Source organism: Ictidomys tridecemlineatus, chromosome 1, assembly GCF_052094955.1.
Source record: "Ictidomys tridecemlineatus isolate mIctTri1 chromosome 1, mIctTri1.hap1, whole genome shotgun sequence".
NCBI lineage: Eukaryota > Metazoa > Chordata > Mammalia > Rodentia > Sciuridae > Ictidomys > Ictidomys tridecemlineatus.
Genome location: NC_135477.1, coordinates 32,854,011 through 32,880,743, shown reverse-complemented (window position 1 = coordinate 32,880,743; position 26,733 = coordinate 32,854,011). Strand labels below are relative to the sequence as shown.

General features: G+C 42.2%; 1 protein-coding gene across 2 annotated transcripts in view; it reads right to left on the bottom strand.

Moving 5' to 3' along the window:
• The window catches only part of Myof (myoferlin), a 151,247-nt gene that overhangs the window by 106,172 nt on the left and 18,342 nt on the right, over positions 1-26,733 (bottom strand). For both annotated transcript variants that reach the window (XM_078037972.1, XM_078037965.1), the window contains exons 2-5: positions 25,232-25,287; positions 22,896-22,987; positions 3,440-3,548; positions 235-322 (exon numbers count right to left, since the gene is read on the bottom strand). In XM_078037972.1, the coding sequence (XP_077894098.1) occupies positions 235-322; positions 3,440-3,548; positions 22,896-22,987; positions 25,232-25,287 (345 nt within the window). The remainder of the gene's footprint in view (positions 1-234; positions 323-3,439; positions 3,549-22,895; positions 22,988-25,231; positions 25,288-26,733) is intronic.

Genomic DNA, 26,733 nt, shown 5'->3' with positions numbered 1-26,733 from the left:
TTGGGACATGGTTTTGCAGTCCAGGTGTGTGCTGGGCGGGTCTGACAAGAGGTTGTTTACAAAGACTCTTTCACCTTTCCCCTCTGCCTTGAAGGGTAATTCTTAAATACTTGTAATGTCCCAATTTGGGCAGCTCCACCTGCTTTACAGCTGCAGACTTTCTCCAGGGCCCCTCCTGGTGTGTCTTAGCAGATTCCTTTTGGGGTGACCTGGCCTTTGGAAGGATCAGCTTACCTCCTGTGCCTGGCATGCTGGTTCCACTTGGGTCATTCGGATGTGGAGCTGAAGGTGGGTCATAGCCGATCACCAAGTCAATGGTGGCCTGCATAGAAACAATTCATCACAGAATCAGTGCTGAGCATCAGAATCAGTGCAGAGCATCAGAATGTTACTGATTCAATGCCAGTCGGCCCAGAAGGGATGAGCAGGGAAGTAGGAAAGCCAGACAAGATAGGGAGAACAACGACATCATGTGCAGGCCTATTTCTATTTTCCCACACTTGAGCTAAGGTGGGATGGGAAAGGAGCTACCTTGTTACAGTTGCCAAGTGTGTCATCCCTAAAGGGCTGGAATCCAGTTGTAACAAGCAAGTGTTACAACTAGGCTCCATCCTAGAGTGGAGGTGGCCTTTGCTTACAGAGCTCCAATTGCAGATGCTCAATTTTAATGGCTAATTCGTTTGTTGCTAGTTAACTTATATGAGTATTAATTGCTGAGATTTATTTTCACATTTTTGTCTAGTAAGGAATTTTAAGGGGGGGCTGGGGATGTGGCTCAAGCGGTAGCTCGCTTGCCTGGCATGCGTGTGGGCCCGGGTTCGATCCTCAGCACCACATACAAACAAAGATGTTGTATCTGCCAAGAACTGAAAAATAAATATTAAAATTCTCTCTCTCTCTCTCTCTCTCTCTCTCTCTCTCTCTCTCTCTCTCTTTAAAAAAAAAGAATTTTAAGGGTCCAATAAAAATGCATATAATAACATGATTCATAAAATAGGATAAAAAAGGGAAGTCTAGTCTGAGTAGAGGAAGCAAGTATGCAGATTATAAAGTTCAACATAATTGCCAGCCTTCTCACTTAAACCATGATCCCCAAATCCTAAGCAAGTAGGAAAACAACATTTTATGTAACTTTCATTACCAGAAAGAAGGAAATATATTAGATCCATACAGGAGATAAAGTTATTCCTGCTTATAAAAATCTCAGAAAAAAATTTTCCAATGGGATATTATTTTAGGATAGAATTTATTTACTTTTATATTTCATAGACCTACAAAATTTCAAAAAAAAAAGTATGTTAGGGGAAATCAGCACAGGCTTGCTAATTTTTATTTGGCCAAACATGTGCTCACAACTACCATTTACTATCACAGTCATTTCATAAAAGAAAGGCATTGTAATCCCAAAACAGGGAAAAACAAACCTCAGAACAGAGGAAGTTCTTTGCAAATAAAGATGTTGTGTGCATGTTCATGAACACACAAAGTCACACAAACACACATACACACACATGCTTGTACACATGCATGTACACATACATTGCATTGCTCTTATTTTTTCCTTGGACAGCTCTCAGTGAATATTCCTTCATGAATGAGATCATGGATGGACTGACTTAGAACTACTGATCTAGAGAGTCACACAGGGTGCACATGCCTGTAATGTTAGGGGTTCTGGAGGCTGAGGCAGGAGGATTGCAAGTTCAAAGCCAGCCTCAGCAACTTAAGGAGTCCATAAAGCAACTCAGTGAGACCCTGTCTCTAAATAAAAGTTTAAAAAAGGCTGAGGATGTGGCTCAGTGGTTAAACAACACTGGGTTCGATCTCTGGTACCAACAAAACAAAACAAAAGAACTACTGATCTTGGAGATACTGGAGTTTAAAAATATGCACGTCCACAGCCCTATAGCAAATAAAGAATCATCAGAAGCTGGGTGTAGGGCTGCCTGTGATCCTGTAGTTCGGGAGGTTGAGGCTTCACTAGTCTGATGCCAGCCTGGCAAGACCCTGTCTCAAAATAAAATCAAAAGGTGGGGGAGATAGCTCAGTGCATGCATGTAGCCCTGGTTTCAACCCCAGTAACCTGGACGGGGGCGGGGGGGAGTAGCAGGATTGTAAGAGCAGCATCTTATGCTATTACCAAGACCAAGGCCACAGCACCAAGGTCAAACACAGGGAACACGGAGGGGCTCAGTTGCTAAACTTAGTCTAAAGAATCAAAACCCAGAAGATCACATGGCAGCTCATCTGCTGGCTCAGTTGTTTTCCTGCTGTGGTCCACATAGCCTTTGGATGCCCAGATGTGCTCTAGGACCCCAGCAGGATTAGGGGATCTCAGGGGCAGAGCTCTAGGCCTTCACATTCCCTACTCCATTCAACCACAGCAGTTCTGCCATTTTTCTATATGTGCTTTCTTCCACGCTTTAAGAAATGAAAAGAAGTCAGGAAGATCACTGGCAACCATCTTTCCTCAATATCATTTCTCTCAGCTAGGTTTTGGGTAGTTGGATGTCAGATGACATTTTGAATTTATGTTTCCTGATCAGAATATTGAATCATAGAAAACTGGTCATTTCGGAGACCAGACCAGCACAATTGACACTCTCATGGATGTTGAGAAGCCTAACCTGTATTCTTGCCTAGAGAGATACCCTCTCTTGGTATGTATACATTTTTCCGTTTGCCCAGGCTTTCAAGCAAAATAAATTCATTGGGAAATAAAGCAGTTAGAGGTGATGGGCTGAGTGTGGTCGCTCTATGAGCACTGGTTAGTAAACCACATGAAGCTGATTTTTAAAAAACATATTTGAATTCTGATTGGACATCAGACTATATGTACCTATTTAGAGAGGCTGGGATCAGAAAACAAACTTTATTATTGCTACCCAAACAATAATACAGATCATGATATTTCAAGGTAATACACATGATTTACACTCCTTTTAGGGACTGTCTGATACACAGAATATGCCACACAAATACTAATGTCCACATGGATAAGCACAAAGCCAAACCCAGAGAGGTCCCTTTCACTCTACAGAATTCTGTTATGGAAAATCAAATCTCTTTTAATTTTTTTTTAAAGAGAGAGAGAGAGAGAGAGAGAATTTTTTTTTAATATTTATTTTTTAGTTATCGGCGGACACAACATCTTTGTTTGTATGTGGTGCTGAGGATCGAACCCGGGCCACACGCATGCCAGGCGAGCGCGCTACCGCTTGAGCCACATCCCCAGCCCCTCAAATCTCAAGTTTCTAGTTCTGTGACTGAAAATAGAGGACAAGGCCATTAGAGGTGGTATGTGAATGAACCCATTTACCTCAAAACCAGATTTCTGCTTTTACTGTAGTGAGCTAATTGTCAACCCATGCTTTTTTCTGAATGAACTTTTGCTTAACCATCTCACATGGATACCTCTCAACAAGAGGGAAATGCTCACCCCAGTGTCTTGTCCCTTTTCGTTCAGCAGTGAAATGAGTTTGTAGGGCAGTGATCTGCTTTGGTCTCCAGAGAGGTCCTTCAGGGAGACGGTAGCTGTGCCAATTAATCTGCAGGGGAAACAAAAAAAAGCAGGCAGTGGTGTAAGCAGGGGGCTGGCATCCATTGGATCATGGGACCCCTTCCCAGCTCCCTGCTATTCATTGCTACCATTTAAATCAACTCATAATGAGATGTGGGCCAAGGTATTTCTGCAGTAAACATGACATATCTGCCACCACTTCTCCATAACAAACAGTCAGTTCAAGAGTCTAATTATAATGCCTATGAAATTCCAATAGTCATAACCAATGTAGATGGACCATCAGGAAAGACCAACAGAGCCAGAGAGAACAGCAAGACAAAACTCAGTAAGAAAAGAAGTATTCCTCTGTAATGGGAATTTAAAAGGACTCACAGAAGTTTGCCCACTATGAAAATGTATGGTTCTCCCCACCCATCCCACCCCATAGACCTTCAGAATGTCTACTTTGAGGAAAGGTTGGTGGATTACTGATGGGGATAACTTGCTACCCCACAGTAGATGAATACTGGAATAGCAATCCAATTCGGATGTGTGCACCATTCTCTCTGCCTGGGTTGAACCTCTACTCCTCACCCACCTATCTCCATGGTACATATTGCAACAGAAACACACTGTGTCCCTCTCCCTGGAGTGAAGCTTCCTAGAGGCTCGGATTATTCCTGTTTTGTCCACTACGCTAACCCAATTACCTGGGACGTGGTAGGTTCTTTAAAGATATTTACAGGGTGAAGGAAAAAATAATAATTAAAGAATATCTGAAACCTTTTTATAGTAAGGCACATGACTGGAAAATGTATAGAACACATCGCCAGAGAGATGGTCAACCATACAATCATAACCATGGAGAATAGTATGTAACCTGAAATGGGAATCAAAGTAGGAGAGTTGAAGAAGTTCACTTTGTGGAAGGCAGTCAGAAAGGCCAGGGAGCCCAGGGGTATGCTTTCATCTCAGTGTGGACACTGAGAAAGGAAAAAGGAATAGTAAGAATGTCTTCATGTTACTGAGACCTTGCTACCTTTGCAACCACTTACACTAATACATAGCAAATGAGATAGAACAGGAAATTTTTAACATTAAAATAGAAAATGAACATTGAGCCCTTAAAGTGATAGAAGAGATTCTCCATATTAAAAAAAAAAAATCCAGGGTGAGGGAATTATATTTGAGTATTTTTATGTAACTTTTAGGCTTTGGGGCAAAACTAATCATCAGGAAAGTTTCATTTTGTGGAGAAATAACTTATCTTAAAATTTGTAACAGTTTCTTTAAAAATCAGGAAGTGAAAGTTGATATCAACATGGGCACCTAATTTTTGAAGTGACAAATATAAATCCATTTTCTTCTTTCCAACTCAGACCTCAAAAGAAGGTCTAGGTTGTAGAACTGGGGTCTGTCACCCAATCACATACATCAGTGACTCCACAATATTCAGTGATCTCACTTTCTCTGAAGAGATTTACTTTATTGCACAAACCAGGAAATTGCTACAGAGCTGTTCTACTCCATTTACCCAGTGGTTATGGTTTCTTGGAAGAGGGCATGTTCTCATACAGAGAACTACACATGGTGCTCAACAACTGTGACAGATTTTCATCTGATAAGCCCAGTCTGTGGTTAGCAACAGAAAAGAAAAAAAATTGTCTCTGGAGAAATAAAAGTGAATTATTCATTCTTTTCAAGTCAACACAGAAATTAAATCTGCCAGGCAATTTTGAGAATTGATGGTGATTTTACAGAGTATTTTTTAGATGAGTCTATTCATTCGGTATATTGTTTAGAGTATTTTTTTCTCCTTGGCTACTCCACAAAGTGTTCCTCCAACACAAGGTGAGAGCCATAATATCTCTCCCTTGGCCCCACAGAGGGCTAGAATTGCTGTCTATGCTTTCAGAATATCTCTATGGTGTTAGAATAGAACAGTCAGCTTTGAGGACATAGCTCAGCGGTGGAACACTTGCCTAGCAGGAATGAGGCCCTGAGTTGAATTGCCAGCGCCACAAAAATAAAATAAAATAAAATAGAGCCATGGGGTTGGCTAACTTAGTTTTAAAGAAGAAGGAAGTGTGAAAAGTATATGTTTTAAAAAGTCATCTGGCTGTTGTCAAATGTCTCAACGAGATGCTCGCCTTGAAAGACACTGAAACAAACATGACTTTACTCCTCTCATTTGCATGATTCATAGCCTAACTCTGATCAAGATAATGACATTGCACAGTTGAACATGTACTGATTTGCTTTTGCTAAACTCAAAATGACCTAACTCTCTAGATCAGCAGTAAATAAATCTTAGCACAAACCACGTAGCATGCGGAAAGAAAAGAGGCCTGGCCTGGGATTCAACCAGCTTATTATTATTATTTTTTTATGAATGGCTCTTTTTGTTTTTTTTTTTAATATCATTTTTTTATTGTTGTTGTTTATTTTGAATGTGGCCACGGGGATTGAACTCAGGGCCTCACGCATGCTAGGCAGGTGCTTTACCATTGAACTATTTTTTTTTTTTTTTTTTTTTAAAGAGAGAGTGGGGGGGGGGGGAGAGAGAGAGAGAGAGAGAGAGAGAGAGAGAGAGAGAGAGAGAGAGAGAGAGAGAATTTTTAACATTTATTGTTTAGTTCTCGGCGGACACAACATCTTTGTTGGTATGTGGTGCTGAGGATCGAACCCGGGCCGCACGCACACCAGGCGAGCGCGTTACCGCTTGAGCCACATCCCCAGCCCACCATTGAACTATTTCCCCAGCCTCTGGTCTAGCATTTTCAACCTTGGCACTGCTGACATTTTGAACCCATTAATTTTTTAAAATTTTATTTATTTTTTTTTTGCAGTGAGGAGCTGTCCTGTGCTTTGCAGGTGTTCAGCAGCACCCCTGGCCTCTACCCACTAGAAGCCCATAGCGCCCCTACCCAGCTGTGACCAACAACTAGCACATTGCTAGTTGTTCCCTAGAGGATAAAATTACCCCCAGGTCAAGAACAATTCCTGCTTTAGCTCTAACTTTCTGAGTTCCAGTTTTCTCTGAGGCCTGCCTAAGTGACTCATCCCTTTAAGCCCACTTCATTATTGGCAGACTAGTGGGTGGAAGTAAATAATTTTCAGCTCTAAAAGTTCTTTATCTTGAAGTTCTTCCTGTCTAATTTACGGGAAGGGGATCCTCCTAAAATGTGTTTGGCAACCCCAAATGATAAGAAGGGTTTCTGCCTTCAAGAATATTGGCCTATAAAGCTGTAGACCAAAACTAATTCACATAGGGTGTCAGGGGAAAAGGTTAGGCCAATAATAGAAATGTGGAACACACTCAGCGTTATGTAAGACAATAGGGAATGGTGGAGCTTGTGGTTAACCAGAGAGAACAAGCTTACCTAGAACACAGAGCCTTTCTGCTGATCATTTATGATCCTGAATGGTTTCATAACCTTCAATCTGACTCAACCAATATGTTCTGCTTTTGCTTTCCCATGAGACAGTAGCAACAGATCACTGACCAGGAATGGGGTAAAGTAAAAAAGAAGCCAATTATAAAGTTTAACCTCCATTCCTTCTTTTAGAAACCTTCGGTCCCATTCTAAAAAGCTGTGGTTTTCATCATAAAATTCTGATGCTTTTGTTGGTGGGCAACGTGTAAAAGAAATTACATTTTTTTTTTCTCCCTGAAGTAAAGATGATGTGTTTGGATGGAAGCTTTAAAAAACTACAATCCCAGAGATATTGTCACAGCTAGGCTGGTTGAGATAAAATGCCAACAGTTACAACTTCTAAGAACTTTAACTATAAATCAAAGGAGTCATTCCCTATGGGCAAGCCCCAGCCCTGCAGGAACTCCTAGGCAGGCCTAGCTGGGCCAATTTGCTGTGTTGCCTGGATACAGATTATTGTGAAAAACTGGGAATGATGACTTGGCCTCCTCCACGGAGGACTGGAACAGCTCAGTCCGACCACAGCCAATTTCCTTAAAAGGAGGTGACACTGAACCCGGAACCTTCTTTCTTTCATATTACTATTGCTATGAATAGGCCAAAATGATGGTGCCACAGTAGTGGCGAAATTGCCTTGTATTTCATGGAAAAAATCAGTCTCCCACCAAAACAGGCAGATCAGGGCTCAACAGGAAACTGCAGTGAAAGGCTCTTCAGCTCCCCTGCTTTACTTGTGGAATTAATAAGTTGCACATGTATTTTAAAACGAAGAAAAACCCAGTCATGCTCCTTTTCCTTTCAATCCATAAATGTCATATAATGTGGAGTTGGGTTTCTCTGTGGCATGGAACTAATTCCTAGCAATGGGAGCAACGACTTGACAATCCTAACTTAGATATTGGGATTGGGAGAATAAAAGAGTTTAATGGTAAACCAGTCAACGTGGTTGTGCAAGTGCTGGTTAAGAACCTCCTTAAATATTTTGTTTATCTTAAAATAGACAAAGTGTAGTTTGTTTAAAAAAAAGAGAGAGAGAGGAATGGAGAATGTTCTCCCGTTAGCACTGGCGCAAACATGGAGAGCCACATGCCTCTGTGGTGAGTCAGGCCTCCTCTGGCTAGTTGTTAAGCAGGGGAGCTCTCATAGACCAAGACTTCTCTGCAGCCGGGACTCAGCCCACATGGATTAATTACTGCAGGAGGGAAATTCCTTCACAAAGAAAAGGAAAAACAAGTTGGAGGCTGGGAAATAAACCACACATTGTGCTGTTTCTGCCTCTGGGGACTGTAGCAGAGTGTCATCTTGCTGTCCTCTGGGAAGCTGAACTTGGACAAAAACGTTCCCAAGCTGCCCCCAGGTCCCTGGTGGAGAAACTGAAGACACCGACCTCCCATCCTTTGAAGCACTGGGCTCTTGACAGGGTGGGCCTTGTCATTTTGCCCAGGCCTGTAGGGCCCTGAGGCTCCAAGGCTAGGCCTCCAACTCCCTTCCCTATACTTATCCCCGCCCTGAGCCAGTGTCCCAAGCCAATAGGTAGGAGAGCCAAGCACACCCCTTATTGTGAACTAAACTAGTAGGAAAGGCAGGGGCACATTCTTTGCTTGGCCAGACTGCAGTCAGCCTCTGGAACCTTCTCTTGTGTACTTTCTTATAAAGTGCCATTTCAGTAAAAAAAACAAAAACAAAAAAACCCTGCTAAGTCAGTTTAGCAACTCCATATCTGATCAGATTCCTCATCTTCCACCATCTCCCACATGACATCTGATCACCCAGGCCTGCCTTCAACAAGAATCCTGTTAGGTTGGTTTAGCCAGAATCCCCCTTATCCCTGATATTTCCTCTTAGAACTTTTCTATCCCCTATTTCCTACCCTGCTCCTTGTCCATGATGTCTGTGAAGTGGAGCCCAGTCTCTCTCTCTCCTCTCTCTCTCTCTCTCTCTCTCTCTCTCTCTCTCTCTCTCTGACTGTGTCAATGGTCCTGATTTTTCTTACTACGCTTTAACGAGTGTCACTGAATAACTTTTTCTCTAACAGAGCCAGGGCAGCAGAGAACACTGCAAGAATCCCTTGTCAAGGCAAAATCCCATCTAAGAGCATCTGCCTATGCCTGCCATCCTACCTCCCAGTCCCTCATCCCAACCTTGTCAGTCTCTGGATTATCTCCTGAGCTGTTTCTCAGAATGTGTCTCCCCTGGAGCTCCCTGCATCAACATCACCTGGGCGTTTGTAGATTCCCAAGACCCTGAGTCAGACTTTTTCCCTAGATAATTCTTATACCCAGGAAGTCTGAGAAACAATGAGCTAGACCAGTAACCTTCAATGGGAGCCTGAGGAAGGAGGAGGGTGAGTGCAGGGGTGGGGGTAGAGAAAGCAACTGGCAAAACAGGACCAGGGGACAGGGGGGCATGCGGAGTTCTGAAAACATAGTGCAGATTCTCACTGGGTTGCAGGCCTGCTGAGTAGAGGTTGATGGAGTTTTGTTTACTGCAGTTTGTTCCGTTCAGTGATTGGCTTTCTATGCACAGTTCTCCAATGAGAAGCCCTTCCCTGGGCTTGCCCTCTTCCCTCCATACCAGAATTGTCAGAGAACGTGGAGGATTCTTTCCCGTTGCTCAAAAGCAAGCATGGGGCCTGGGGTTGGGGCTCAGTAGCAGAGCGCTTGCCTTGCACACGTGAGGCACTGGGTTCGATTCTCAGCACCATATAAAAATAAACAAAATAAAGATATTGTGTCCATGTAAACTAAAAATTTAAAAAGATTTTAAAAAAAGAAAAAAGCAAGCATGGTGTTTAGAGAATAGAGGAGCACTGGTCCTCAAAAGTTTCCCAAACCTGGCTGTGCACAAGTCTCCTCTATACTTTCAACAAACTCCATTTCTTGGTTGTAAAAGCACTGACCCAGCCCAAAGGTCATGGTTGCATGGCAGTAGCGGCTCTCCTTTTCCCTGCCTCTCATGCTACAAGTCGCATCTCTTTAACAAGGGGAAAGAGCTGAGTGGGAGCACAGGTCTCCTCACCAAATAGCTCCCAGTCAGCAAGGTATCCAGGTGGGTGTCCGTTAGCTGGTGGCTGCAAGGAGCAGACTGACCAGCCTAATGCCTGGGAGCTTAAAGACACTCAGTATCACTATTGAACCCAGGGGTGCTTTTACCTCCAAGTTACAACCCTAGCCCTTTTTATTTTGAGACAGGGTCTCACTAAGCTGCTGAGGCTGGCCAAGAGTTTACCATGCTCCTGCCTCAGCCTCCTGAGTGGCTGGGATTACCAGAGAGCGCCACCACACCTGGTTCAGTATTTTGTAAATAAAAGGACTATGCCCTGCTAATTTTGCTATTTCCGTCTGGCCAATTCCCCTGCTCAGTCAGGCTCAGTGTTCTCAATGCACGCTTGCCCGCTTGGAGGGGTCAGTCCAACTCCCTCAGCCATCACAATCACAGTCATAGCTTTTCCTTCATTGGAGCATTTATTGATCCATTCATGCCCCTGAGCCTTCTGAGGTAAGGGGGCAGCACAGCAAAGTGATTCTGGGTGTGGAGGTAGGCAGACCTGACCAGCTCCAGCTTGTCCTTGTGCTCTGTGGGCTGTGGACCTATTAACTTGACTGCAAATGGTGATAGTGACAGCTTCTACTTGATGGCACCAGTATAAGGGTTAAAAGGATGATATGGCAAGTGTTTAACACTCACCTTTTATTATTTCTTCCAACATCATTCTAGAAAAGCCATTTTTAAAAAGCATAGAAGGATGTGGCTCAGGCCAGTACTTGCAGGGAAAGCGGATCTGAACCCAGGCCCAGCCCCAATCACGGGGTGGGGGGGTGGGGGGGTGGGGGGGCCTCATCACACAGCGGTTGGACGAGTATGAATGAACACACAAGAATCCTTTGTAACCGTCCACATCTATTTCTGTATAAGCACTGTGTCAAGTTCTTAGGACCAGCCCTTTCTCTTACCCATAACAGACAGCCCCCGCCCTACGCATGGGTCACGGGTTCCACAAATCTGTCTGGGAGGTAACTTTTATTTCCCTCAGAGTTAGACAGAGGCAAAAATTTCAGCAGCAGCTGAAAATTCATGAAATCCAATTTATTGGAATCTGAATAAAGTTTTTCAAGTCATAGGTCTCATAAAATGTTTCATTATAGAAGAATCATCCTTATATAATATACAACTCAACCCAGGAGCTAGGTTGTAGCTCAGTGGTGGAGCACTTGCCTTGCATATGTGTAAGGCACTGGGTTTGATCCTCAGTACCACAGAGAAATAAGTGATAAAATAAAGATATTGTGTCCATCTACAACTAAAAACAATTAAAAAAAACTATCTAATAGCATACATTCACCTTACCCTGTCATTTTCTTTCTTTGTACTCTGCTTTATTTTCTTTCTACCACTTATCACCATCTGATATTATTAGATGTGTAGTTATGCCAAATAGATATTAGTTCCATGAAAGACACAGGTCTCCCCCAATGAGTTCTCAAAGCCATTCATGAGCCAGAATAGGCATTAGTAAATATTTATAGAATGAATAAATGAATTGGTACATTGTTGAAGATGTCCAATGACCTTGCAAGTTATAAAAGCTTTGTGTCCTAGAGGCTACAGATATACAGCTCAGTGATAGAGCACTTGCCTAGCATGTAAAAGGCCCTGGGTTCAGTCAGTGCTACAAAAAATAAAACAAGAAAACTTATGAAGCTGGGTGTGATGGCACATGCCTGTAATCCCAGGGACTCAGGAGGCTGAGGCAGGAAGGTGGGAAATTCAAAGCCAGCTTTAGGGAGGCCCTAAGCAGCTTAGGGAGACCCTGTCTTAAAATAAAAATAAATCAATAAAAAGGGCAAGAGATGTGACTCAATAGTTAAGTGCCCCTAGATTCAATCCCCCATAACTGTCAAAACAAAGCTTCCTCAATGTAAAGAGAATTACAGGTCTGTCATTATGAAATTCCTTTCTCTTTCCCTGGGCATCTTTTTCTGGGTACGTGGTCCCCATCACTCACGAGAGTATAACAGATGCCCCAGAACCTCAGCTACTTAATTGGGCTCCCCAGGTACTGCAGTACAACCTCTCCAGCCTCCAGAGATAGCCAGCCCTAACCAGCCATGATCTTCTCATAGTTTTGTTGCTCTGCTGCAAATATGGAATGAAAAAGAAATCAGAAGAAGTGAGAATTCTGCTGCACAGTAACATCTGCTTCTGATTCAGATTTGTACACAGCCCGAGAGCTACTCCAGTCAGAAAAGCAGCCGCGGCTGTCTGCCTCCTCACCACACCCTGCAGAGGAAGGGGACACCTAAATAAACCCGACTGTCACGTGGACTCATGGCCAGGTCAGGAATGAGTCTCAGAACTAGGAGGAATAATAGCAATAAAAGTTGGAAGACAAGATCTGTGGCATACCAGCAAATGGAAATTTACAAGTAGTACCACACTTCACCCCAGCAAGCTAATTTCATACTCAACCACTCTCTGTTTTCTATAATTAAAAGAAGAAGAAGAAGAAGAAGAAGAGGAGGAGGAGGAGGAGGAGGAGGAGGAGGAGGAGGAGGAGGAGGAGGAGGAGGAGGAGGAGAAGAAGAAGAAGAAGAAGAAGAAGAAGAAGAAGAAGAAGAAGAAGAAGAAGAAGAAGAAGGAGGAGGAGGAAGAAAAACCTTGACCCAAGGAGTTATCATATTTCACAATCTAATCTTTCACTTTTTCACTTTCTATTTTATAGCTCCCTAATTGCTACATATGTCTCTGTGTGTTTATTATGCTGTCCTCTCACATTCTGGTACTCTAGTTTTCAACCTTAACACACACACACACACACACACACACACACACACACACACACACACACGAAAGGAGAACATAGTTTATGTTCTCACCACCCAGAGTGGAAAAACCTTGTCATTCATGGAGAAGGATTTTACCTGGAGGGTTTGGGCTCTGTGCATGATGATTTGAATATACATTAATTCCTTGATCTCTCCCTTATAGAGCTGAGTGGCCTTGTCCCATTTGGCAAACCTCTCTTAGCCACGTTTTTTTCATCTATAAGTTGAGGATATGACTGTCTGACTGAGTGTTGTCATAAAGATTAAATGTGGTTATGTGTAGAATAGTTTTAGCATAACCGCTCGTACTTAGTAAACCCACAAAAACATTTGCTATTATGTTTTCATCAGGAAATTGAAATGTTTCCTTAATTATATCAGATGGGCTCTTCCGTCTAGCTTTTATTGAGGAAGTATTATAGTCCCCATTATAAAGATGAAAAAACTTGCCAAGACTCACCCAGCCAGTAAGTAGCAGAACCAACATCCTACCTAATCTCAAGATCAACAGGTGGACCCTTGCCCACACCTCTTATGCAGAACTTAGATAATTTTCCTTGTAGATATATTGTTAAGGTTTGTGTTATCTCCCTCTTACATACAATATACCAGATGTCATGCACAGTGTCTTACATTCAGATGTTGTTGTTGACTTCTCTGCGTGTGTGTGTGTGCCTGGGATGATGGTTTTGCATGCACAAGCACAAACATGTGGTGGGAAGGAATACTAGAAATGCAAACTCTTAGAGAGCTAATTATGGTTATTTTATCTCAGACATTATAATTTTCATCTCCATCAGTTCAATTTAGAACTTTCTTATATCTTCCTCGTCTCATGCTCAAGCACTTGAATATGTGGAATGTAATACACAGCCTCTTCACTCTCCCACGCCTACTAATGTTATCTTCTGTGCCATTTCAGGGATTTTTCCCTCCACATTACTGAGATAAAATCATTCTCCATGAATGACAAGGTTTTTCCACTCTAGGTGGTAAGAACATAAACTATTTCCAGGCCTGTGCGAGTCCCAAGGACTATGCCTCTTGGCAGGTGGCTCTTTCCCCTGTATCAATAGTTTCCTCACTGATCAGCTATCAGCTGAAGAGTCAAGGGGAACTCTCTGCCAATCTCTGGGGAGCTCTGTCTCTGTCTCTCTGTTGCTTTGTGTCTCTCTGGATGTCTCTGTCCCTCTGTCCCCCTCTCTCTGGGTAGCCCTCTCCTCTTGGTCCTTGAGCCACCTGGGCATCTCTAGGTCCCCCCGCCCCCGTCTCTCTCCAGTTCTGGAAGACAATCAGGGCCCTCTCCTCACACTGTGGCTCAGGAACCAGTCTCGCTAGGCATTCGGTGTCACTCATAAGGCTCTTCTCATTTGCTTCAGTCTCTGCTAGTCACATCTGATATTGGGAAATGACTGCATTTGGTCTAGTTTTTAAGTCATGTCAGTGGGTGGGCAAATCTTATCCCCATTTTGTCATCTTAGCATAAGCGGAACTGCTGCACTACAGTGACTGAGAATTCTGAGGCCTGGGGAGGTGAAGTAACTTGCGCCAGGTCACTCACACAGGATGGTAGAGCTGGGTCTCTAAACAGCCTCCGTCTGACTCCAGAATCCACCATGCCACCATGCTCTTCCACCTTCCTGGGAGCTCGGTGATGTTTCACATCTCTCTACCAAGGGACAGGAGCTTTATGAGAGGCATTTGCTTGCTGTTTAAACCCAAGATGGAATCAGAACTGTTTCCGAGAGCTAAGGGGGGCAGATTCCTCAGAAATGGCTCTTTTTTTTTCAATGTTTATTTTTTAGTTGCAGGTGGACACAATACCTTTATTTTATTTTTATGTGGTGCTGAGGATCAAACCCAGTGCCTTACGCATGCTAGCCGAGTACTCTACCTCTGAGCCACAACCCCAGCCCCCAGAAACAGTTCTACTGTGACAGCCATAGGGTGATTTTTTTTTCCTTGTTAGAATTTACTTTTTTTTTTTTCAATTTGTAATAATTAGTTTTACATGACAGTAGAATACATTTTGACACATCATACATAAATAGAATATAACTTTTCTTTCTTCTGGTTGTACATGATGTAGAATCATACTGGTCGTGTAGTCATATATATATACTCACATAGGGCAATAATGTTCGATTCAATCTACCATCATTCCTATCCCCATACCCACTCCCTCCCTTCACTCCCCTCTGCCTAATTCAAAGTACCTCTAGAATCTCAGCTGACTCTTAAGAGTAGATAGGAACAAAGTCAGTTTTGAACAACTTGGTCTTAAACCCCTGGCAGGAGAATATAACCTGAGCACAGTCCTACATGGACCGTTAAAAGGAAAGACAATGTTGTTGTTGCTTTTTAATGTAACTTAAGATGGACACTTGTGTCAGCCCTACCAAAGTAAGTAAAGCTGGAGTCTATAAAGGAGGGGTAATTATGAGAGTGCCCAATATTTATCTATCACAAAGAACTCTAGAAACACAAGCTTGTCCTGAATTTCAGAGACTGGCTGAAATACTAATGATTTTCATTTTAAATTGTTTACCAAAAAAGTAATGCTTTGCTGTCTTGTTTATTGTAGTACTAGCATAAACCTTGACCTAGGTATCCTGGTCCAGTCACCTGCCAACTGCCACAATGGGCCTTTGGATTGCTGTGATGGTAAATACCCTTAACTGTCCATGCCCCAGCTGACAGAAAACAAGGACTTTGGGTCACTTTCCCCCAACTTGCCCTCTCTGCAGAAAATAGCTTGGAGATGTCTTGGTCACCCACTTTTCCATAGAAATGGAAGGTAGAATTGACAGTGGGAAAATGTAACAGTTGTCCCCTCACCTTCTGAATATAGCCCTCATTGGTCAAAGGTTCATCTTTTTAAAAAATGTTTTTTTCTCTCTTCTCCCCTCTCCCTATCCCTAACAAGATTAGGGAGACAGTGTTATCTTTTCTTCCCCTAGTTAATTGCCCTTGAACACACTCAGTACAGGAAGGAGATGCCTGCTTAGGATCTGGGAAGTGAGTAACTTCCAAATTAACAAGTGAATCCTAACAGGCCATCAGGGTGCCCAGAGACCCCCTACCAGAGCACATCTGGAATGTTAGCCCTTAAAGAGTTCCTTTAAACATCCCACCCTCTCTCCTGATGGGGACAGTCATCTTAGCTTTTGGGACAGGAGTCCCCGGTGTTTCTCTTTTGCTAGCAAAGCAATAAACCTTTTTTTTCCGCCTTTTCTCAAAAAAAAAAAGTTCCTCTATTTTTCCCTAGCACCCACCCCCTCATTGTGAATTAGCATTCACATCAGAGAAAACATTCAGCCTTTGGTTTTTTGGGATTGGCTTATTTTGCTTAGCAAGATATTCAACAGCTCCATCCATTTACCTGCAAATGCCATAATTTCATTCTTCTGTAAGGCTGAATAATATTCCATTGTGTAAATATACTACATTTTCTTTATCCATTCATGTGTTGAAGGGCACTATGGTTCCATAGTTTAGCTATTGTGAGTTGAGCTATAAACATTGATGTGGCTGCGTCACTATAGTATGCTTATTTTAAATCCTTTGGGTATATGACTAGGAGTGGGATAGCTGAGTCAATGGTGGTTCCATTCCATGTTTTTTGAGGAATCTCCATGCTGCTTTCCAGAGTGGTTGCACCACTTTGCAATCCCACCAGAAATGTATGAGTGTGCCTTTTCCCCCACATCCTTGCCAACATTTATTGTATCTTGTATTCTTGTTAATTGCCATTCTGACTGGAGTGAGATGAAATCTTAGAATAGTTTTGATTTGCATTTCTCTAATTGCTAGAGATCTTGAACATTTTTTCATATATTTGTTGATCGATTGTATTTCTTTTTCTGTGAAGTGTCTATTTAGTTCCTTAGCCCATTTATTGATTGGGTTATTTGTTTTTTTTGGTATTAAGTTTTTTGAGTCCTTTATATATCTTGGAGATTAATGCTGTATCTGAGATGCATGTGGTAAATATTTTCTCCATGGAGTGATTTTTAAATGTTAAGTTTCATTCATGTGGTGGTATCATAGAGCATTCATTCATTCATTCATTTAACAAACATTTACCAAGAGCCTTCCATATGCCAGGCCCTTGCTCAGGACTGGTGGTACAGCATTGAGCAACATGGGTGTGGAGCTTACTGTCCAGCAAAGCAGGAACAGATGAAGTAACTAGATAAGAACGTTGCAGATCCAACACTGAGCTGGATACAGATGTGCAGACCAACATATACTCTGAATACTTTTTTTTTTTTTTGAAAGAGTGGAGAGGGAGAGGGAGAGGGAGGGGGAGAGAGAGAGAGAGAGAGAGAGAGAGAGAAAGAGAGAGAGAATTTTAATATTTATTTTATAGTTCTCGGCGGACACAACATCTTTGTTTTGTATGTAGTGCTGAGGATCGAACCCGGGCCACATGCATGCCAGGCGAGCGCGCTACTGGTTGAGCCACATCCCCAGCCCATACTCTGAATACTGGTCTCAGCCCCAGCCCCAGCCTTAACATCCAACTACCCACTGAGACTCCCTACATCATTCCTATGCTCATTAGAACTTCGCAGAAAGAAGGGTTCTGAAGAAATAAAATAGGGTATGAGAGGGATAGCAGCCAGGAGGGGCTGTTCTGGGCTGGGTGATCAGAAATGCTAAGGCCCAGTGAGAAGATTTTATATCTACTGCAGCGTGAGGGAAAGAACACCACATGCAGAAGCCCTGCTCGGTGGCTCTTTTTTTCCCCTGCACAGGCATCCATGTGCATGCATTCACAAACATGTGTGTGCAAACACATACAAACTTGTACATTCGCTTCACTCCTACATGTCCAGCCTCCTGAAGGTGGTTCTTCTTGAGGAACTCAAGTGGATTGCAGCAAAGCCAGGGTGCCAAGGAATCAGAGTCCTAGCCTCAATCCTCTGAGCCTCAAGTCTCCTCTCCACTTCTCAAGGTCATTGTGAAATTAAGTGAGATGAGATATAAACTCTCAACAAATCATGTCCAATGTAGAATATGAGCATATGTGACTTCCTATTCAACACAACAAAAATTTTGGAGATTTTAACCTGGAGAGGAACCTATACTCTGATATTAATAGCTTTTTTTTTTTTCAAAATTAGGAAGAAAAACTACTTCTATTTCAGCAAAGAGATCATTGACCATTCAATATACATTTTGGTTCCTATTGGTGCTCAGAGGCTTCCGGTATAACATAAGTCAAGAGCACGGGCTTGTACCTGAGCTACCTGACTGACACATGTGGTGCTGTGTGATCTTGAGCAAGTTACTAACCCTCTCTAAGGAAAAACAGACCTGTGTCAGAGGGTGTGTGTGAAGATGAGTTAATAGGTTAGTCCTAAGTGACAGCCTTGTCTGCTAAGGGGACTCTCATTCTTCAGTCACTGGGAAAATTCTTGCACTCTGTCATTATAGCTAAAAATATCATTTTTGTTTATCATGTGATCAAGAAGCTCCTCCGACTCTTCTGTCACCCTTCTTCAGTCTGCAAAGCTGATTGGATAACTGTAAAGTGAGAGACAGCAGCAGTGGCACTGAACAACCCACTTGTCTCCTGGCACCTGAGAAGGGGCAGTGCCACGGCACCAGAGCTGTGAGTGCAGGGACCACCCGGGACCAATCTGTCCAAGGTGTGGCCATGGTGCACAGGCCAACTCAGGCCGCTGGCCCTGTTCACTGACAGGCAAACAGATGCCAAGTGAGAGAAGTGTTTGCAGCAGCCAGTCTCCATGGCAACAGGCTAATCAGCAAGCAGGACATTGCTTAAGCTGGAAGAAAAATGCTTCATCCCACCCCAGGCTTTCAGGTGACAGAAGCATTCCCACATTGGACAGTTGGCAGAGGCCTCAAGGCCAAATCTTTAGCAGAAAAGCCAAAAAGACAACCTGGACCCAAAGGGCCAAACTACACAAATATTTCAGACAAACATATATCTTATTCCTAGAGGGTTTTCTTTTTTCTAAAATGCACAGGTAATTTGGCCAAGGTCTGTGTAGTGTTCAGTTGGTGGAAACAAAGCCAAAGGGCATGATACCCCTCTGATGATGGGGGCATGCTGTTTGGTACAGTAAGGACAGAGGTGACAGAGTGATAGTGCCATCACGCTCTGTTCATCACAGAACTGACTTGGGGCCAGGCTTTCACTATGCAGTGAAATTTGCAGAACAGAGAATAAATCTCTTAGCAAAAAACACCTGCCCCAGCGACCCTGCCGCAGGGCCTACAAGTCCTGTTTGTTTACCTCTCCAGGTGAGCGACTGGCTTCAGTCCAAAAGCCAGTGTTTGTGGGAAAAAAAAAAAAAACCACACAGTTAACTATTAGCAACCATTACACCTTCCCTCAGGTTGACTTCTCAGCACCTTAAAACAGGACCTTGAAGGCTGGGCCACAGGACAAGTGAGTTTTTCTGGGAAAGGCAATTGGCAGAGAGTGCTGGGCAGGGCTCAGAGAGCAGGCTGAGCAGGTGTCCCCAAGGAAGCCCTGGAAAATAAGGACACTGGGTGCCCAGGAAAAATCAGTGGGAGGAAGAGGGGATGGGGAGGGAAATTTTGAAAGAGTGACGGAAATCGACTTTATATTTTGCCTAGAATTTACCTTTTTCTGTGACACCTAAAAATTCCTCCATCATCGTAACACCCTGGTGACCACATGCTCATTTGGTCTCGGTGCTCAGCAGACATGGTGGTGTCTCTCCAGGATGCACAGTCCTAAACTTTAGAAGGACCCTCTTACAACAGAACCGATAGTATTTTTTTTTTTTTTTGCTGTTGTTCAGAATGAAAAAGAAAATGTCCAGGTTCAGAGCAACTGCACATCAGCTCTTTCTCCAGAAACGCACACAGCACCTGAAAGGGTGCCAGGGTGAGCCCAGCTGGGGTTTGTCCTCTCCCCATCGCTGCCATCATCCCAGCGCCCCACTGTTTCCATGTGGTGTAAAATAAATTCCTAACAGGCTCCCGGTATTATTTCCCCTCTTCCCTAACTGGTTCCTATAAAATCCAGTCTCTACACACAAGGCCTGAATGACCCTTTACAAATGTAAGTCAGACCGTACTCACAACCTTTTAATGGAGTCCCAATTTCCATTCCATTGAGAATGAAATCCAAAGCCCATGCTGGGCTCACAAAGCCATGGGTGTCATAGCTTTGCTGACTTCATATCCTCCCCCAACTCCACCCCTTTGTGCTCATTGTTTCAACTTCACTGGACTCTTCAAGTTTCTCAAATATTCTTCCTGCCTCCGGGCCTTTGTACTTGCCATTCTCGCTGCCTGAAATATTATTTTCCCCCAGAGAGCTACACAGCTCATTCCTTCATTTTAGGTCTCTGCTTAACCTTGTCACCACTTCATATGAAATTGCATCCCCCTTGATTCCCAACCTCAACACTCTCTAATCTTTTACCCTACTTTATTCTTCTTTATAGGATATAACAGCTTCCTCCTAAGCTCATAGCACTTCACAGTATACTTGACTAGGTACATATTTATGTTATTTGTTTCTGTCTTTCCCTCAAATGTGTAACTTACAGGAAAGCAAGGACTTAGCTGAAGACAGATAGGAGCTGGGAGGCAGACCAGTAGGCTCTGCTCCCATGCTAAATGCCATGGCACAAAATGGTGGAGGTCTGAACCAGAAACTGCCAGTGATGGGCAGGGATAAAAACACATGGCACAGATCACAGAAAGGAAGGAAGCATAAGATTTGGAAACATATTGGACAAGAAGCAAAAGGGAGAGGATCCAGAGAGGTCTGAGTTTTGAGCCCAGTGGTAGGGAACCAGTCCAATATGGTGACCTCCAAACACGTGTGTATGCAGAACTTGAAGAATGGTTTGTCCAAACTGGACGTGCTATAAGTGTAAAACACATTCTAGATTTCAAAGACTTAATAAGGAAAAGAAAGCATGTAAAATATTTTGGATGATTTTAAAAATATGGATACATGTAGAAATGATAATATTTTTTAATGGATATACCAAGAAGTACTTCATTTACCATAAATTTCATCGGTTCCACGTGTACAATTCAAAGATTTTTAGTAAATTTACACAATTATGCAACTCTTCCCCAAAATTGATGCAAGAACATTTTCACCACCAAAATAAAGTTCTCTTCTGTCCATTTCCAGTCATTGCTTATTTCCACACAGGCCATCACTAATTAGCTCACTGACTCTCTAAATTGCCTTTTTTAGACATTTTATATAAGTAGAATCCTACAGTATATGATCTTTGGCATCTTTGAGTCTCATCAAAAAATGATAATATTTTTGATATACTGGGTTAAAAATATTAGGGGCTGGGGTTGTATGTAGTTCAGTGACTTAGCATGGGTGAGTCCCTAAAACTACCAAAACAAACAAGCAAACAAAAATTATTATTAATTTCACCTGTTTTCATTTTATTTTTGCCAGTGTGGCTACTAGAAAATTTTGAGTTGCATGTACACTCTGTCCTATATTCTATTGGGGAGGGCTGACCTAGAATATTAACAGTGGTTCCATTCTCAGAAAGAGGAAAGCAAAGAAGAGAAAAGACTATTATTAGTAACAATTAGAGGTTACTGTGAGGCTCTAGTGCCCACTTCCCCAGAACTTTGAAATATGGGAAATAAAACTGTCTTCTGGGATTTGGGGTGGGAGATTTAAAAAAAAAAATCACATAATGGTTCAAAGCTGAGATGTGCAATATAACCTTAAAAAACTAGAATAGTTTTCGTTGTAAGACTGATGGGATAAGAACTTCCCAGAATATATAGTTTAAGAAAAAAACCCAAATCAGCCACAAAAGGCATTGGCCGGCAACTGAACACAGAAGAAAGGATCTCATCAAAGACAAACATGACAGTTTCTATAAGTGTACTTTCTAGGGAGCAGATGTCTGACCAGGCTGAGTCTGACACCCTTAAGTGGAAGACCCCAGTGATTGGGGTGACCACCTGATTTCCTGTCCAAACCAAGCTACTGTTGACAGCAAAAGGGACATTATTAATCCTTGAGCTGTGACAGTAACCAGAACTGTCCCAAACAAATTAGAGCATATGGTCACTCTAACTCAACTAACTTATCCTACTTTATTGCTCTCATTACAGCCTTCTGATTGTACCAAATGTGCCTGAACTAAGACATGCATATTTTTTAATATTTTCAACTGTCAATGAATATTATTTATTTATATGCAGTGCTGAGGATTGAATTCAGGGCCTCACACATGCCAGGCAAGTGCTCTACCACTAGCCACTACTCCAGCCCATAAGACATGCATTTTTAAATGCACTAATTATAAAAACCTGAAATGCTTCTTACAGTTGATGTAGGTATTAAATATTCATCCTTTTTTCTCTTCCCAAACCTGTTATTAATTTAATAGCACATCTTATGAACCATGATACTTACAATCAAGAATACAGAGTAATCTAGCTTATTATGTAATATGGCTTGAAAAAAAATTCATGAATCAGAGGGTAGCCATGCCCACCCATCAGGCAATTGATTCCCATTACAAAACAACAAGTAGGTATTCTGGTTATAAGTATTAGTTTCCTGGGAACTTGGTTAGTTTGAACTGATAATAAGTCTAGGTTCTAAGTCTACATGACCAAAGTACAGCTCCAGGACTGGTTTGAATTTAATAAGGTCATTCTGTCTCATGGGGACCAGTGTTGGAACTTCCCCACCCAAATTTACCCAGAAGACAATCCTTGATGTCACCTTGGGCACTACCATGATAACTCCCATTTGAATCTGAAAGATACAGTATAATGATGTATATAGGCGACACATAATCAGAAGAAGGAAGAATTGGTGTTGTGTCCAATATAGCCACAGCTCAGATAAACAACCCGAAGTGAGAAGCAACTATGTATAGTTAACAAAGAAGTTGCAGGATAGACTCATGGTGTTTGCAGACTCTTTGACATACTTCAGTCATTGGAAAAAAAGTGCTGTGATTGATTAGTCATATCTGATATTGTCTCCTAAGGGAGTAGGAACATGGAATTAAAGCACTGTTACATTGGAAATATTATCAAGTGTGATTGTCAACAAAATGAACAATATTGAGATGATATGTAGAATGAAAAAAGCTGTTGAAAGTAACTTACTTATTTTGTCCAATTGTCTCAAAATCTTTCACAACGATCCCAAGGGAAGATGAAAAGTCCAATGGTATACCCCTCAGGTCAAACTCCAAAATCTGTTCACATAAAAGTTATGAAAATAAAAAGGCTGTTGAGAGCATCAAAGAACATTATAAAATGCACAGTATTGCCTGTTGGGACAATATTTTCATCCACAACAGTGTCTCAAATTACTCAATTCTATAATTAGGTAGAAACTATTAAATTCTATTCCTGGAGGCCGCTGAGGGGTATGAGACTCAAACCAGCCTTCCACTCAGAGAACCTGCAGGTGGCTCCAACTTTCCCATGTCCTCGGTTCTGTGGCTTCAGACAGGTCACTGAACCCCTGACTCATGGTCAGAACTGGACTTAACACCTACCACAGCTGTTTCAAGAATAAGATGGAATATTATCTATGAAAATACTTTCTTCAAAGCTTATTTTAAAGTGATTTGCTGGTCTTAATTATATCATTATCACACAAGGAAGAGGAATAATCTAAGAAAGCATTTTCTAAAATTCATCAGACCCTTTTTGAAGTTCCACTGTGGTCAATGCTGTAGTCAAGACCTTTCCAAGTTTCCTGTTTTAAATGCAATGGATTGCTTTCTAATAAAAGTGCAAAGAAAATCAGGAGAGCACCATTGATGCCTCTGATTGGCTACGTAATAAACACATTAAATAAATCAAATAATGGTTTGAGGCTCTTTGTAGTGGGTTTGGAATGGAAGGAAAACTTGTGTTGAACTTAACATGAGAACACATACACCAATCCCCATGGGCTTGAGGTTGGCATTTCATTTGGGTTTGGTTTCAGTTATAAAATGTAGTTGGAAAGTTTACTTGATAAGTAAACTTGCAATATGAGCAAAAGAACAAAACCAAAAACCATGCTGAAAGCAAAATGGAATGAGATGGAAGAAGTCTGTAGAAGACATGCCAGTTCACATGACAACCCATCTCTCTGCCACTGGTCATGTGGATTGAGCTCAAAAATAGACATGTCAGGATGATTCAAAACCTAAAGCAATAAAAACACACAGAATAAACATATTTTGTCTTTGTTCTATTCTTGGAGCTCTGTGTCAAGTGCTAGGGACTCACAGTGACCCACCGATCAGGTAGGTCTCTTATTCTTGTGGCACCTGGGGGTCCACTTGGCTGCTCTGGGTTCCTGTGAAATCACAGAGATGTGGACTTCCCTTGCAACATGCCTGAGGCAAGCAGGGCTTTCCAGATAGGCAGAGAGAAGCTTTCATCTTTATCTCATTCTGTGATAGCATGCTCCCCTAGTCTTAGAGAGATAGTGAGACTAGTTGGGGGAAGAAGGGATCCAGAGTGGGTGGAGGGGAAGTTTTTATAGCCTGGTGACTCAGTGAAACCAACAAAGACATTTATTACTGATCTTGTGCAGGGAGGTTGGCCCCAGCTTTTGAAATAAACAATGGTGCCGATGATCAACTTTTGAAAAATTAGTCAGAGTAGGAAAATCCTACTCAGTAGGAAAAATAAAAAATTTCACATATCTGTGAAAATACTAAACACAGAACCATTTAGAAAATAGATATAAAGTCAACAGAGGGGTGGGGAATAGACAAGTAAGTTATATTATATCCCTTCAATAGAATATTACCTAATCATTAAAAATGCTTTTGAATTGAATGATATAAGCATATGCTTGGGATACAATAGCAAGAAAAAGTAGGATAGGAACTTGTATTTGATAGTTTGTATTTCAGAAGTCATATTTCATTAACTGTATTTACTCAAAAACACTTATTGATACACACAGATGTTACCTTCTTGCTTCTAGAGGGTGGGATCAAAGTTAATTTTATAATGTTCACCTGAAGTTTTCAAAATTTCTATATTAACTATACATCACTGTTTTCAATATAAAAAAATCAACTTTATTACTCAGCTAGATACACAAAAAGTATCATGTGATATGCTCTTGATTAATCACATGCAGATATGTTTTTAATTATGAGCTTTTTTTCTGAGATTCTGGAGATGATTTAGTCCTCCCTCTTGCCACAGAAGTGGACTATATTCACAAGCAAGCTCCGGGCTGAGCCAGGAGAGGCCTCCTCCCTCCTGATTCCCAGTCCAGGCTTAGCTCACCACCCCACCCCATGCAGGAGACAGTCATTGGTGGGCCAACCTCTTTGAAGTGTGCTACTGTCTTGGGGAAAGAAGGGGAGCTGGAGTGATAGGGTGGAAATTCTCTTTCCAAAGGAAAGAGTTAGCTTCTGATCCAAAGAAGTAGCTTATACATTAAAGCAAAGTTGAAAAAAAAAAAAAAATCACAAAGTCACCTCATTCCAGACAGGGTTGAGTTCATTATCGACTTTCTTTGTTTTCTTTTTCTCATCTGCAAATTAAAAAATTATAGATTCAATCAATGAGAAAGAAAGAGCATAATATGTGCCTACATTTCCTCATTCATCTGCCTACGATGGGGACCACTTGATATCTATCTGCCTTCCCAATGAAATGACATTTTATTTTGGCTTAAAACATCTTTCGCATCCCCTGGTCTTCAAGGGATTCAAAATCATGGAGTGCTGGGATGTTCTGCTCCTCCCTCAAGCAGGTCTCCTGGGGCCTCTGCATCTCCTGCCTGCTGCAGAAAGAAGCCAACAGAGATGACCTTTGAGATGCTGGTACCACCACTGAACAGATGAGGAGACTGAGTTTCAGAGTTACAAAATGTGTCTGAGCTCAGTGGGGCAAGGATGCCTGATCGAAACCTGGAATCTCAGCCCTGAAGCCCAGCCTTACTTCCAGAGTTACAAAACCTCAACACAGCTTAAAGATGAGATAAGACTCCCTCCCACAGGCCTGAAATCAAGGGAATTAGAAGAGGAGCACTATCTAGGACCAGCATGATGGATTTGGGGATCATTTTACTCCTGACCCTACCTAGAGAAGTAAATAAGTAAATGTAGCCAGTGCTTCAAGTTTCCTTGGAGCAAAGTCCAAAGAGCAAGGGCTTCTCTTGGGATCCCTGGGAGCCTGTCTCTAAAAGATTTACCAAAATAAAAGCTAATCTCTGCATGACAAATGCTAGAAGTATTATTCTATTTTCTTAAAATGGTATATATTACTGTTGTCACTCCCCTTTCACAGCTAAGGACACTGAGAAGTTAAAATACCATATTCAAAATCACCTATCAGTCAGGGGCAAGGCTAGGATTTGAACCCAGGCAGTGTCACATTAAGTGGTGACACTTTGAACCATGCTTGGGCCATTGCTTCCCCTCTGCCACTGTGGGGCATAGGAGGCAGTTGGTTTTGTTCATCTGAATGTCACATTGCTTTGGCTCCCAGCTGTCTGTGGGACTAACCACCTCATTCTTCCAAGACCTCAACATTGCAAGGCCATGAGTCATGACCCTCACTCTGCTAAGCATTAACTTTTCCACTTGAGTGGGCATCATATAGTCCAATGGGCTTCCCTTTCTAAGCTTCAGCATGATCCTACTCATGGGCTCGTGCCTAAACCTCACTGGCTAGTTCCAACTGTGGTCTGTCTATGAGGTCAACAGGGCCTCTCACAGGATTTGATTCTGCTGCCACCTGTAAGCTGTCCAGAAATTATCCCTCCCACACTTCCATACTGGACCCACCCATCTCTCTTCTCATCTGACATAAACTCTTGTCTCCTCTGGTTACAGGAGGAGAACATGTTCTTGAGAGAAAGAGGAGCCATGAAAAGAATTTTTAACCACATTGGAATTGGGCAAAATGATTTCTCCACATAATTGTAGCAACTCCATCTAAGTAATCATTTTTAGGTGCCAGGCTGTGTGTCTGC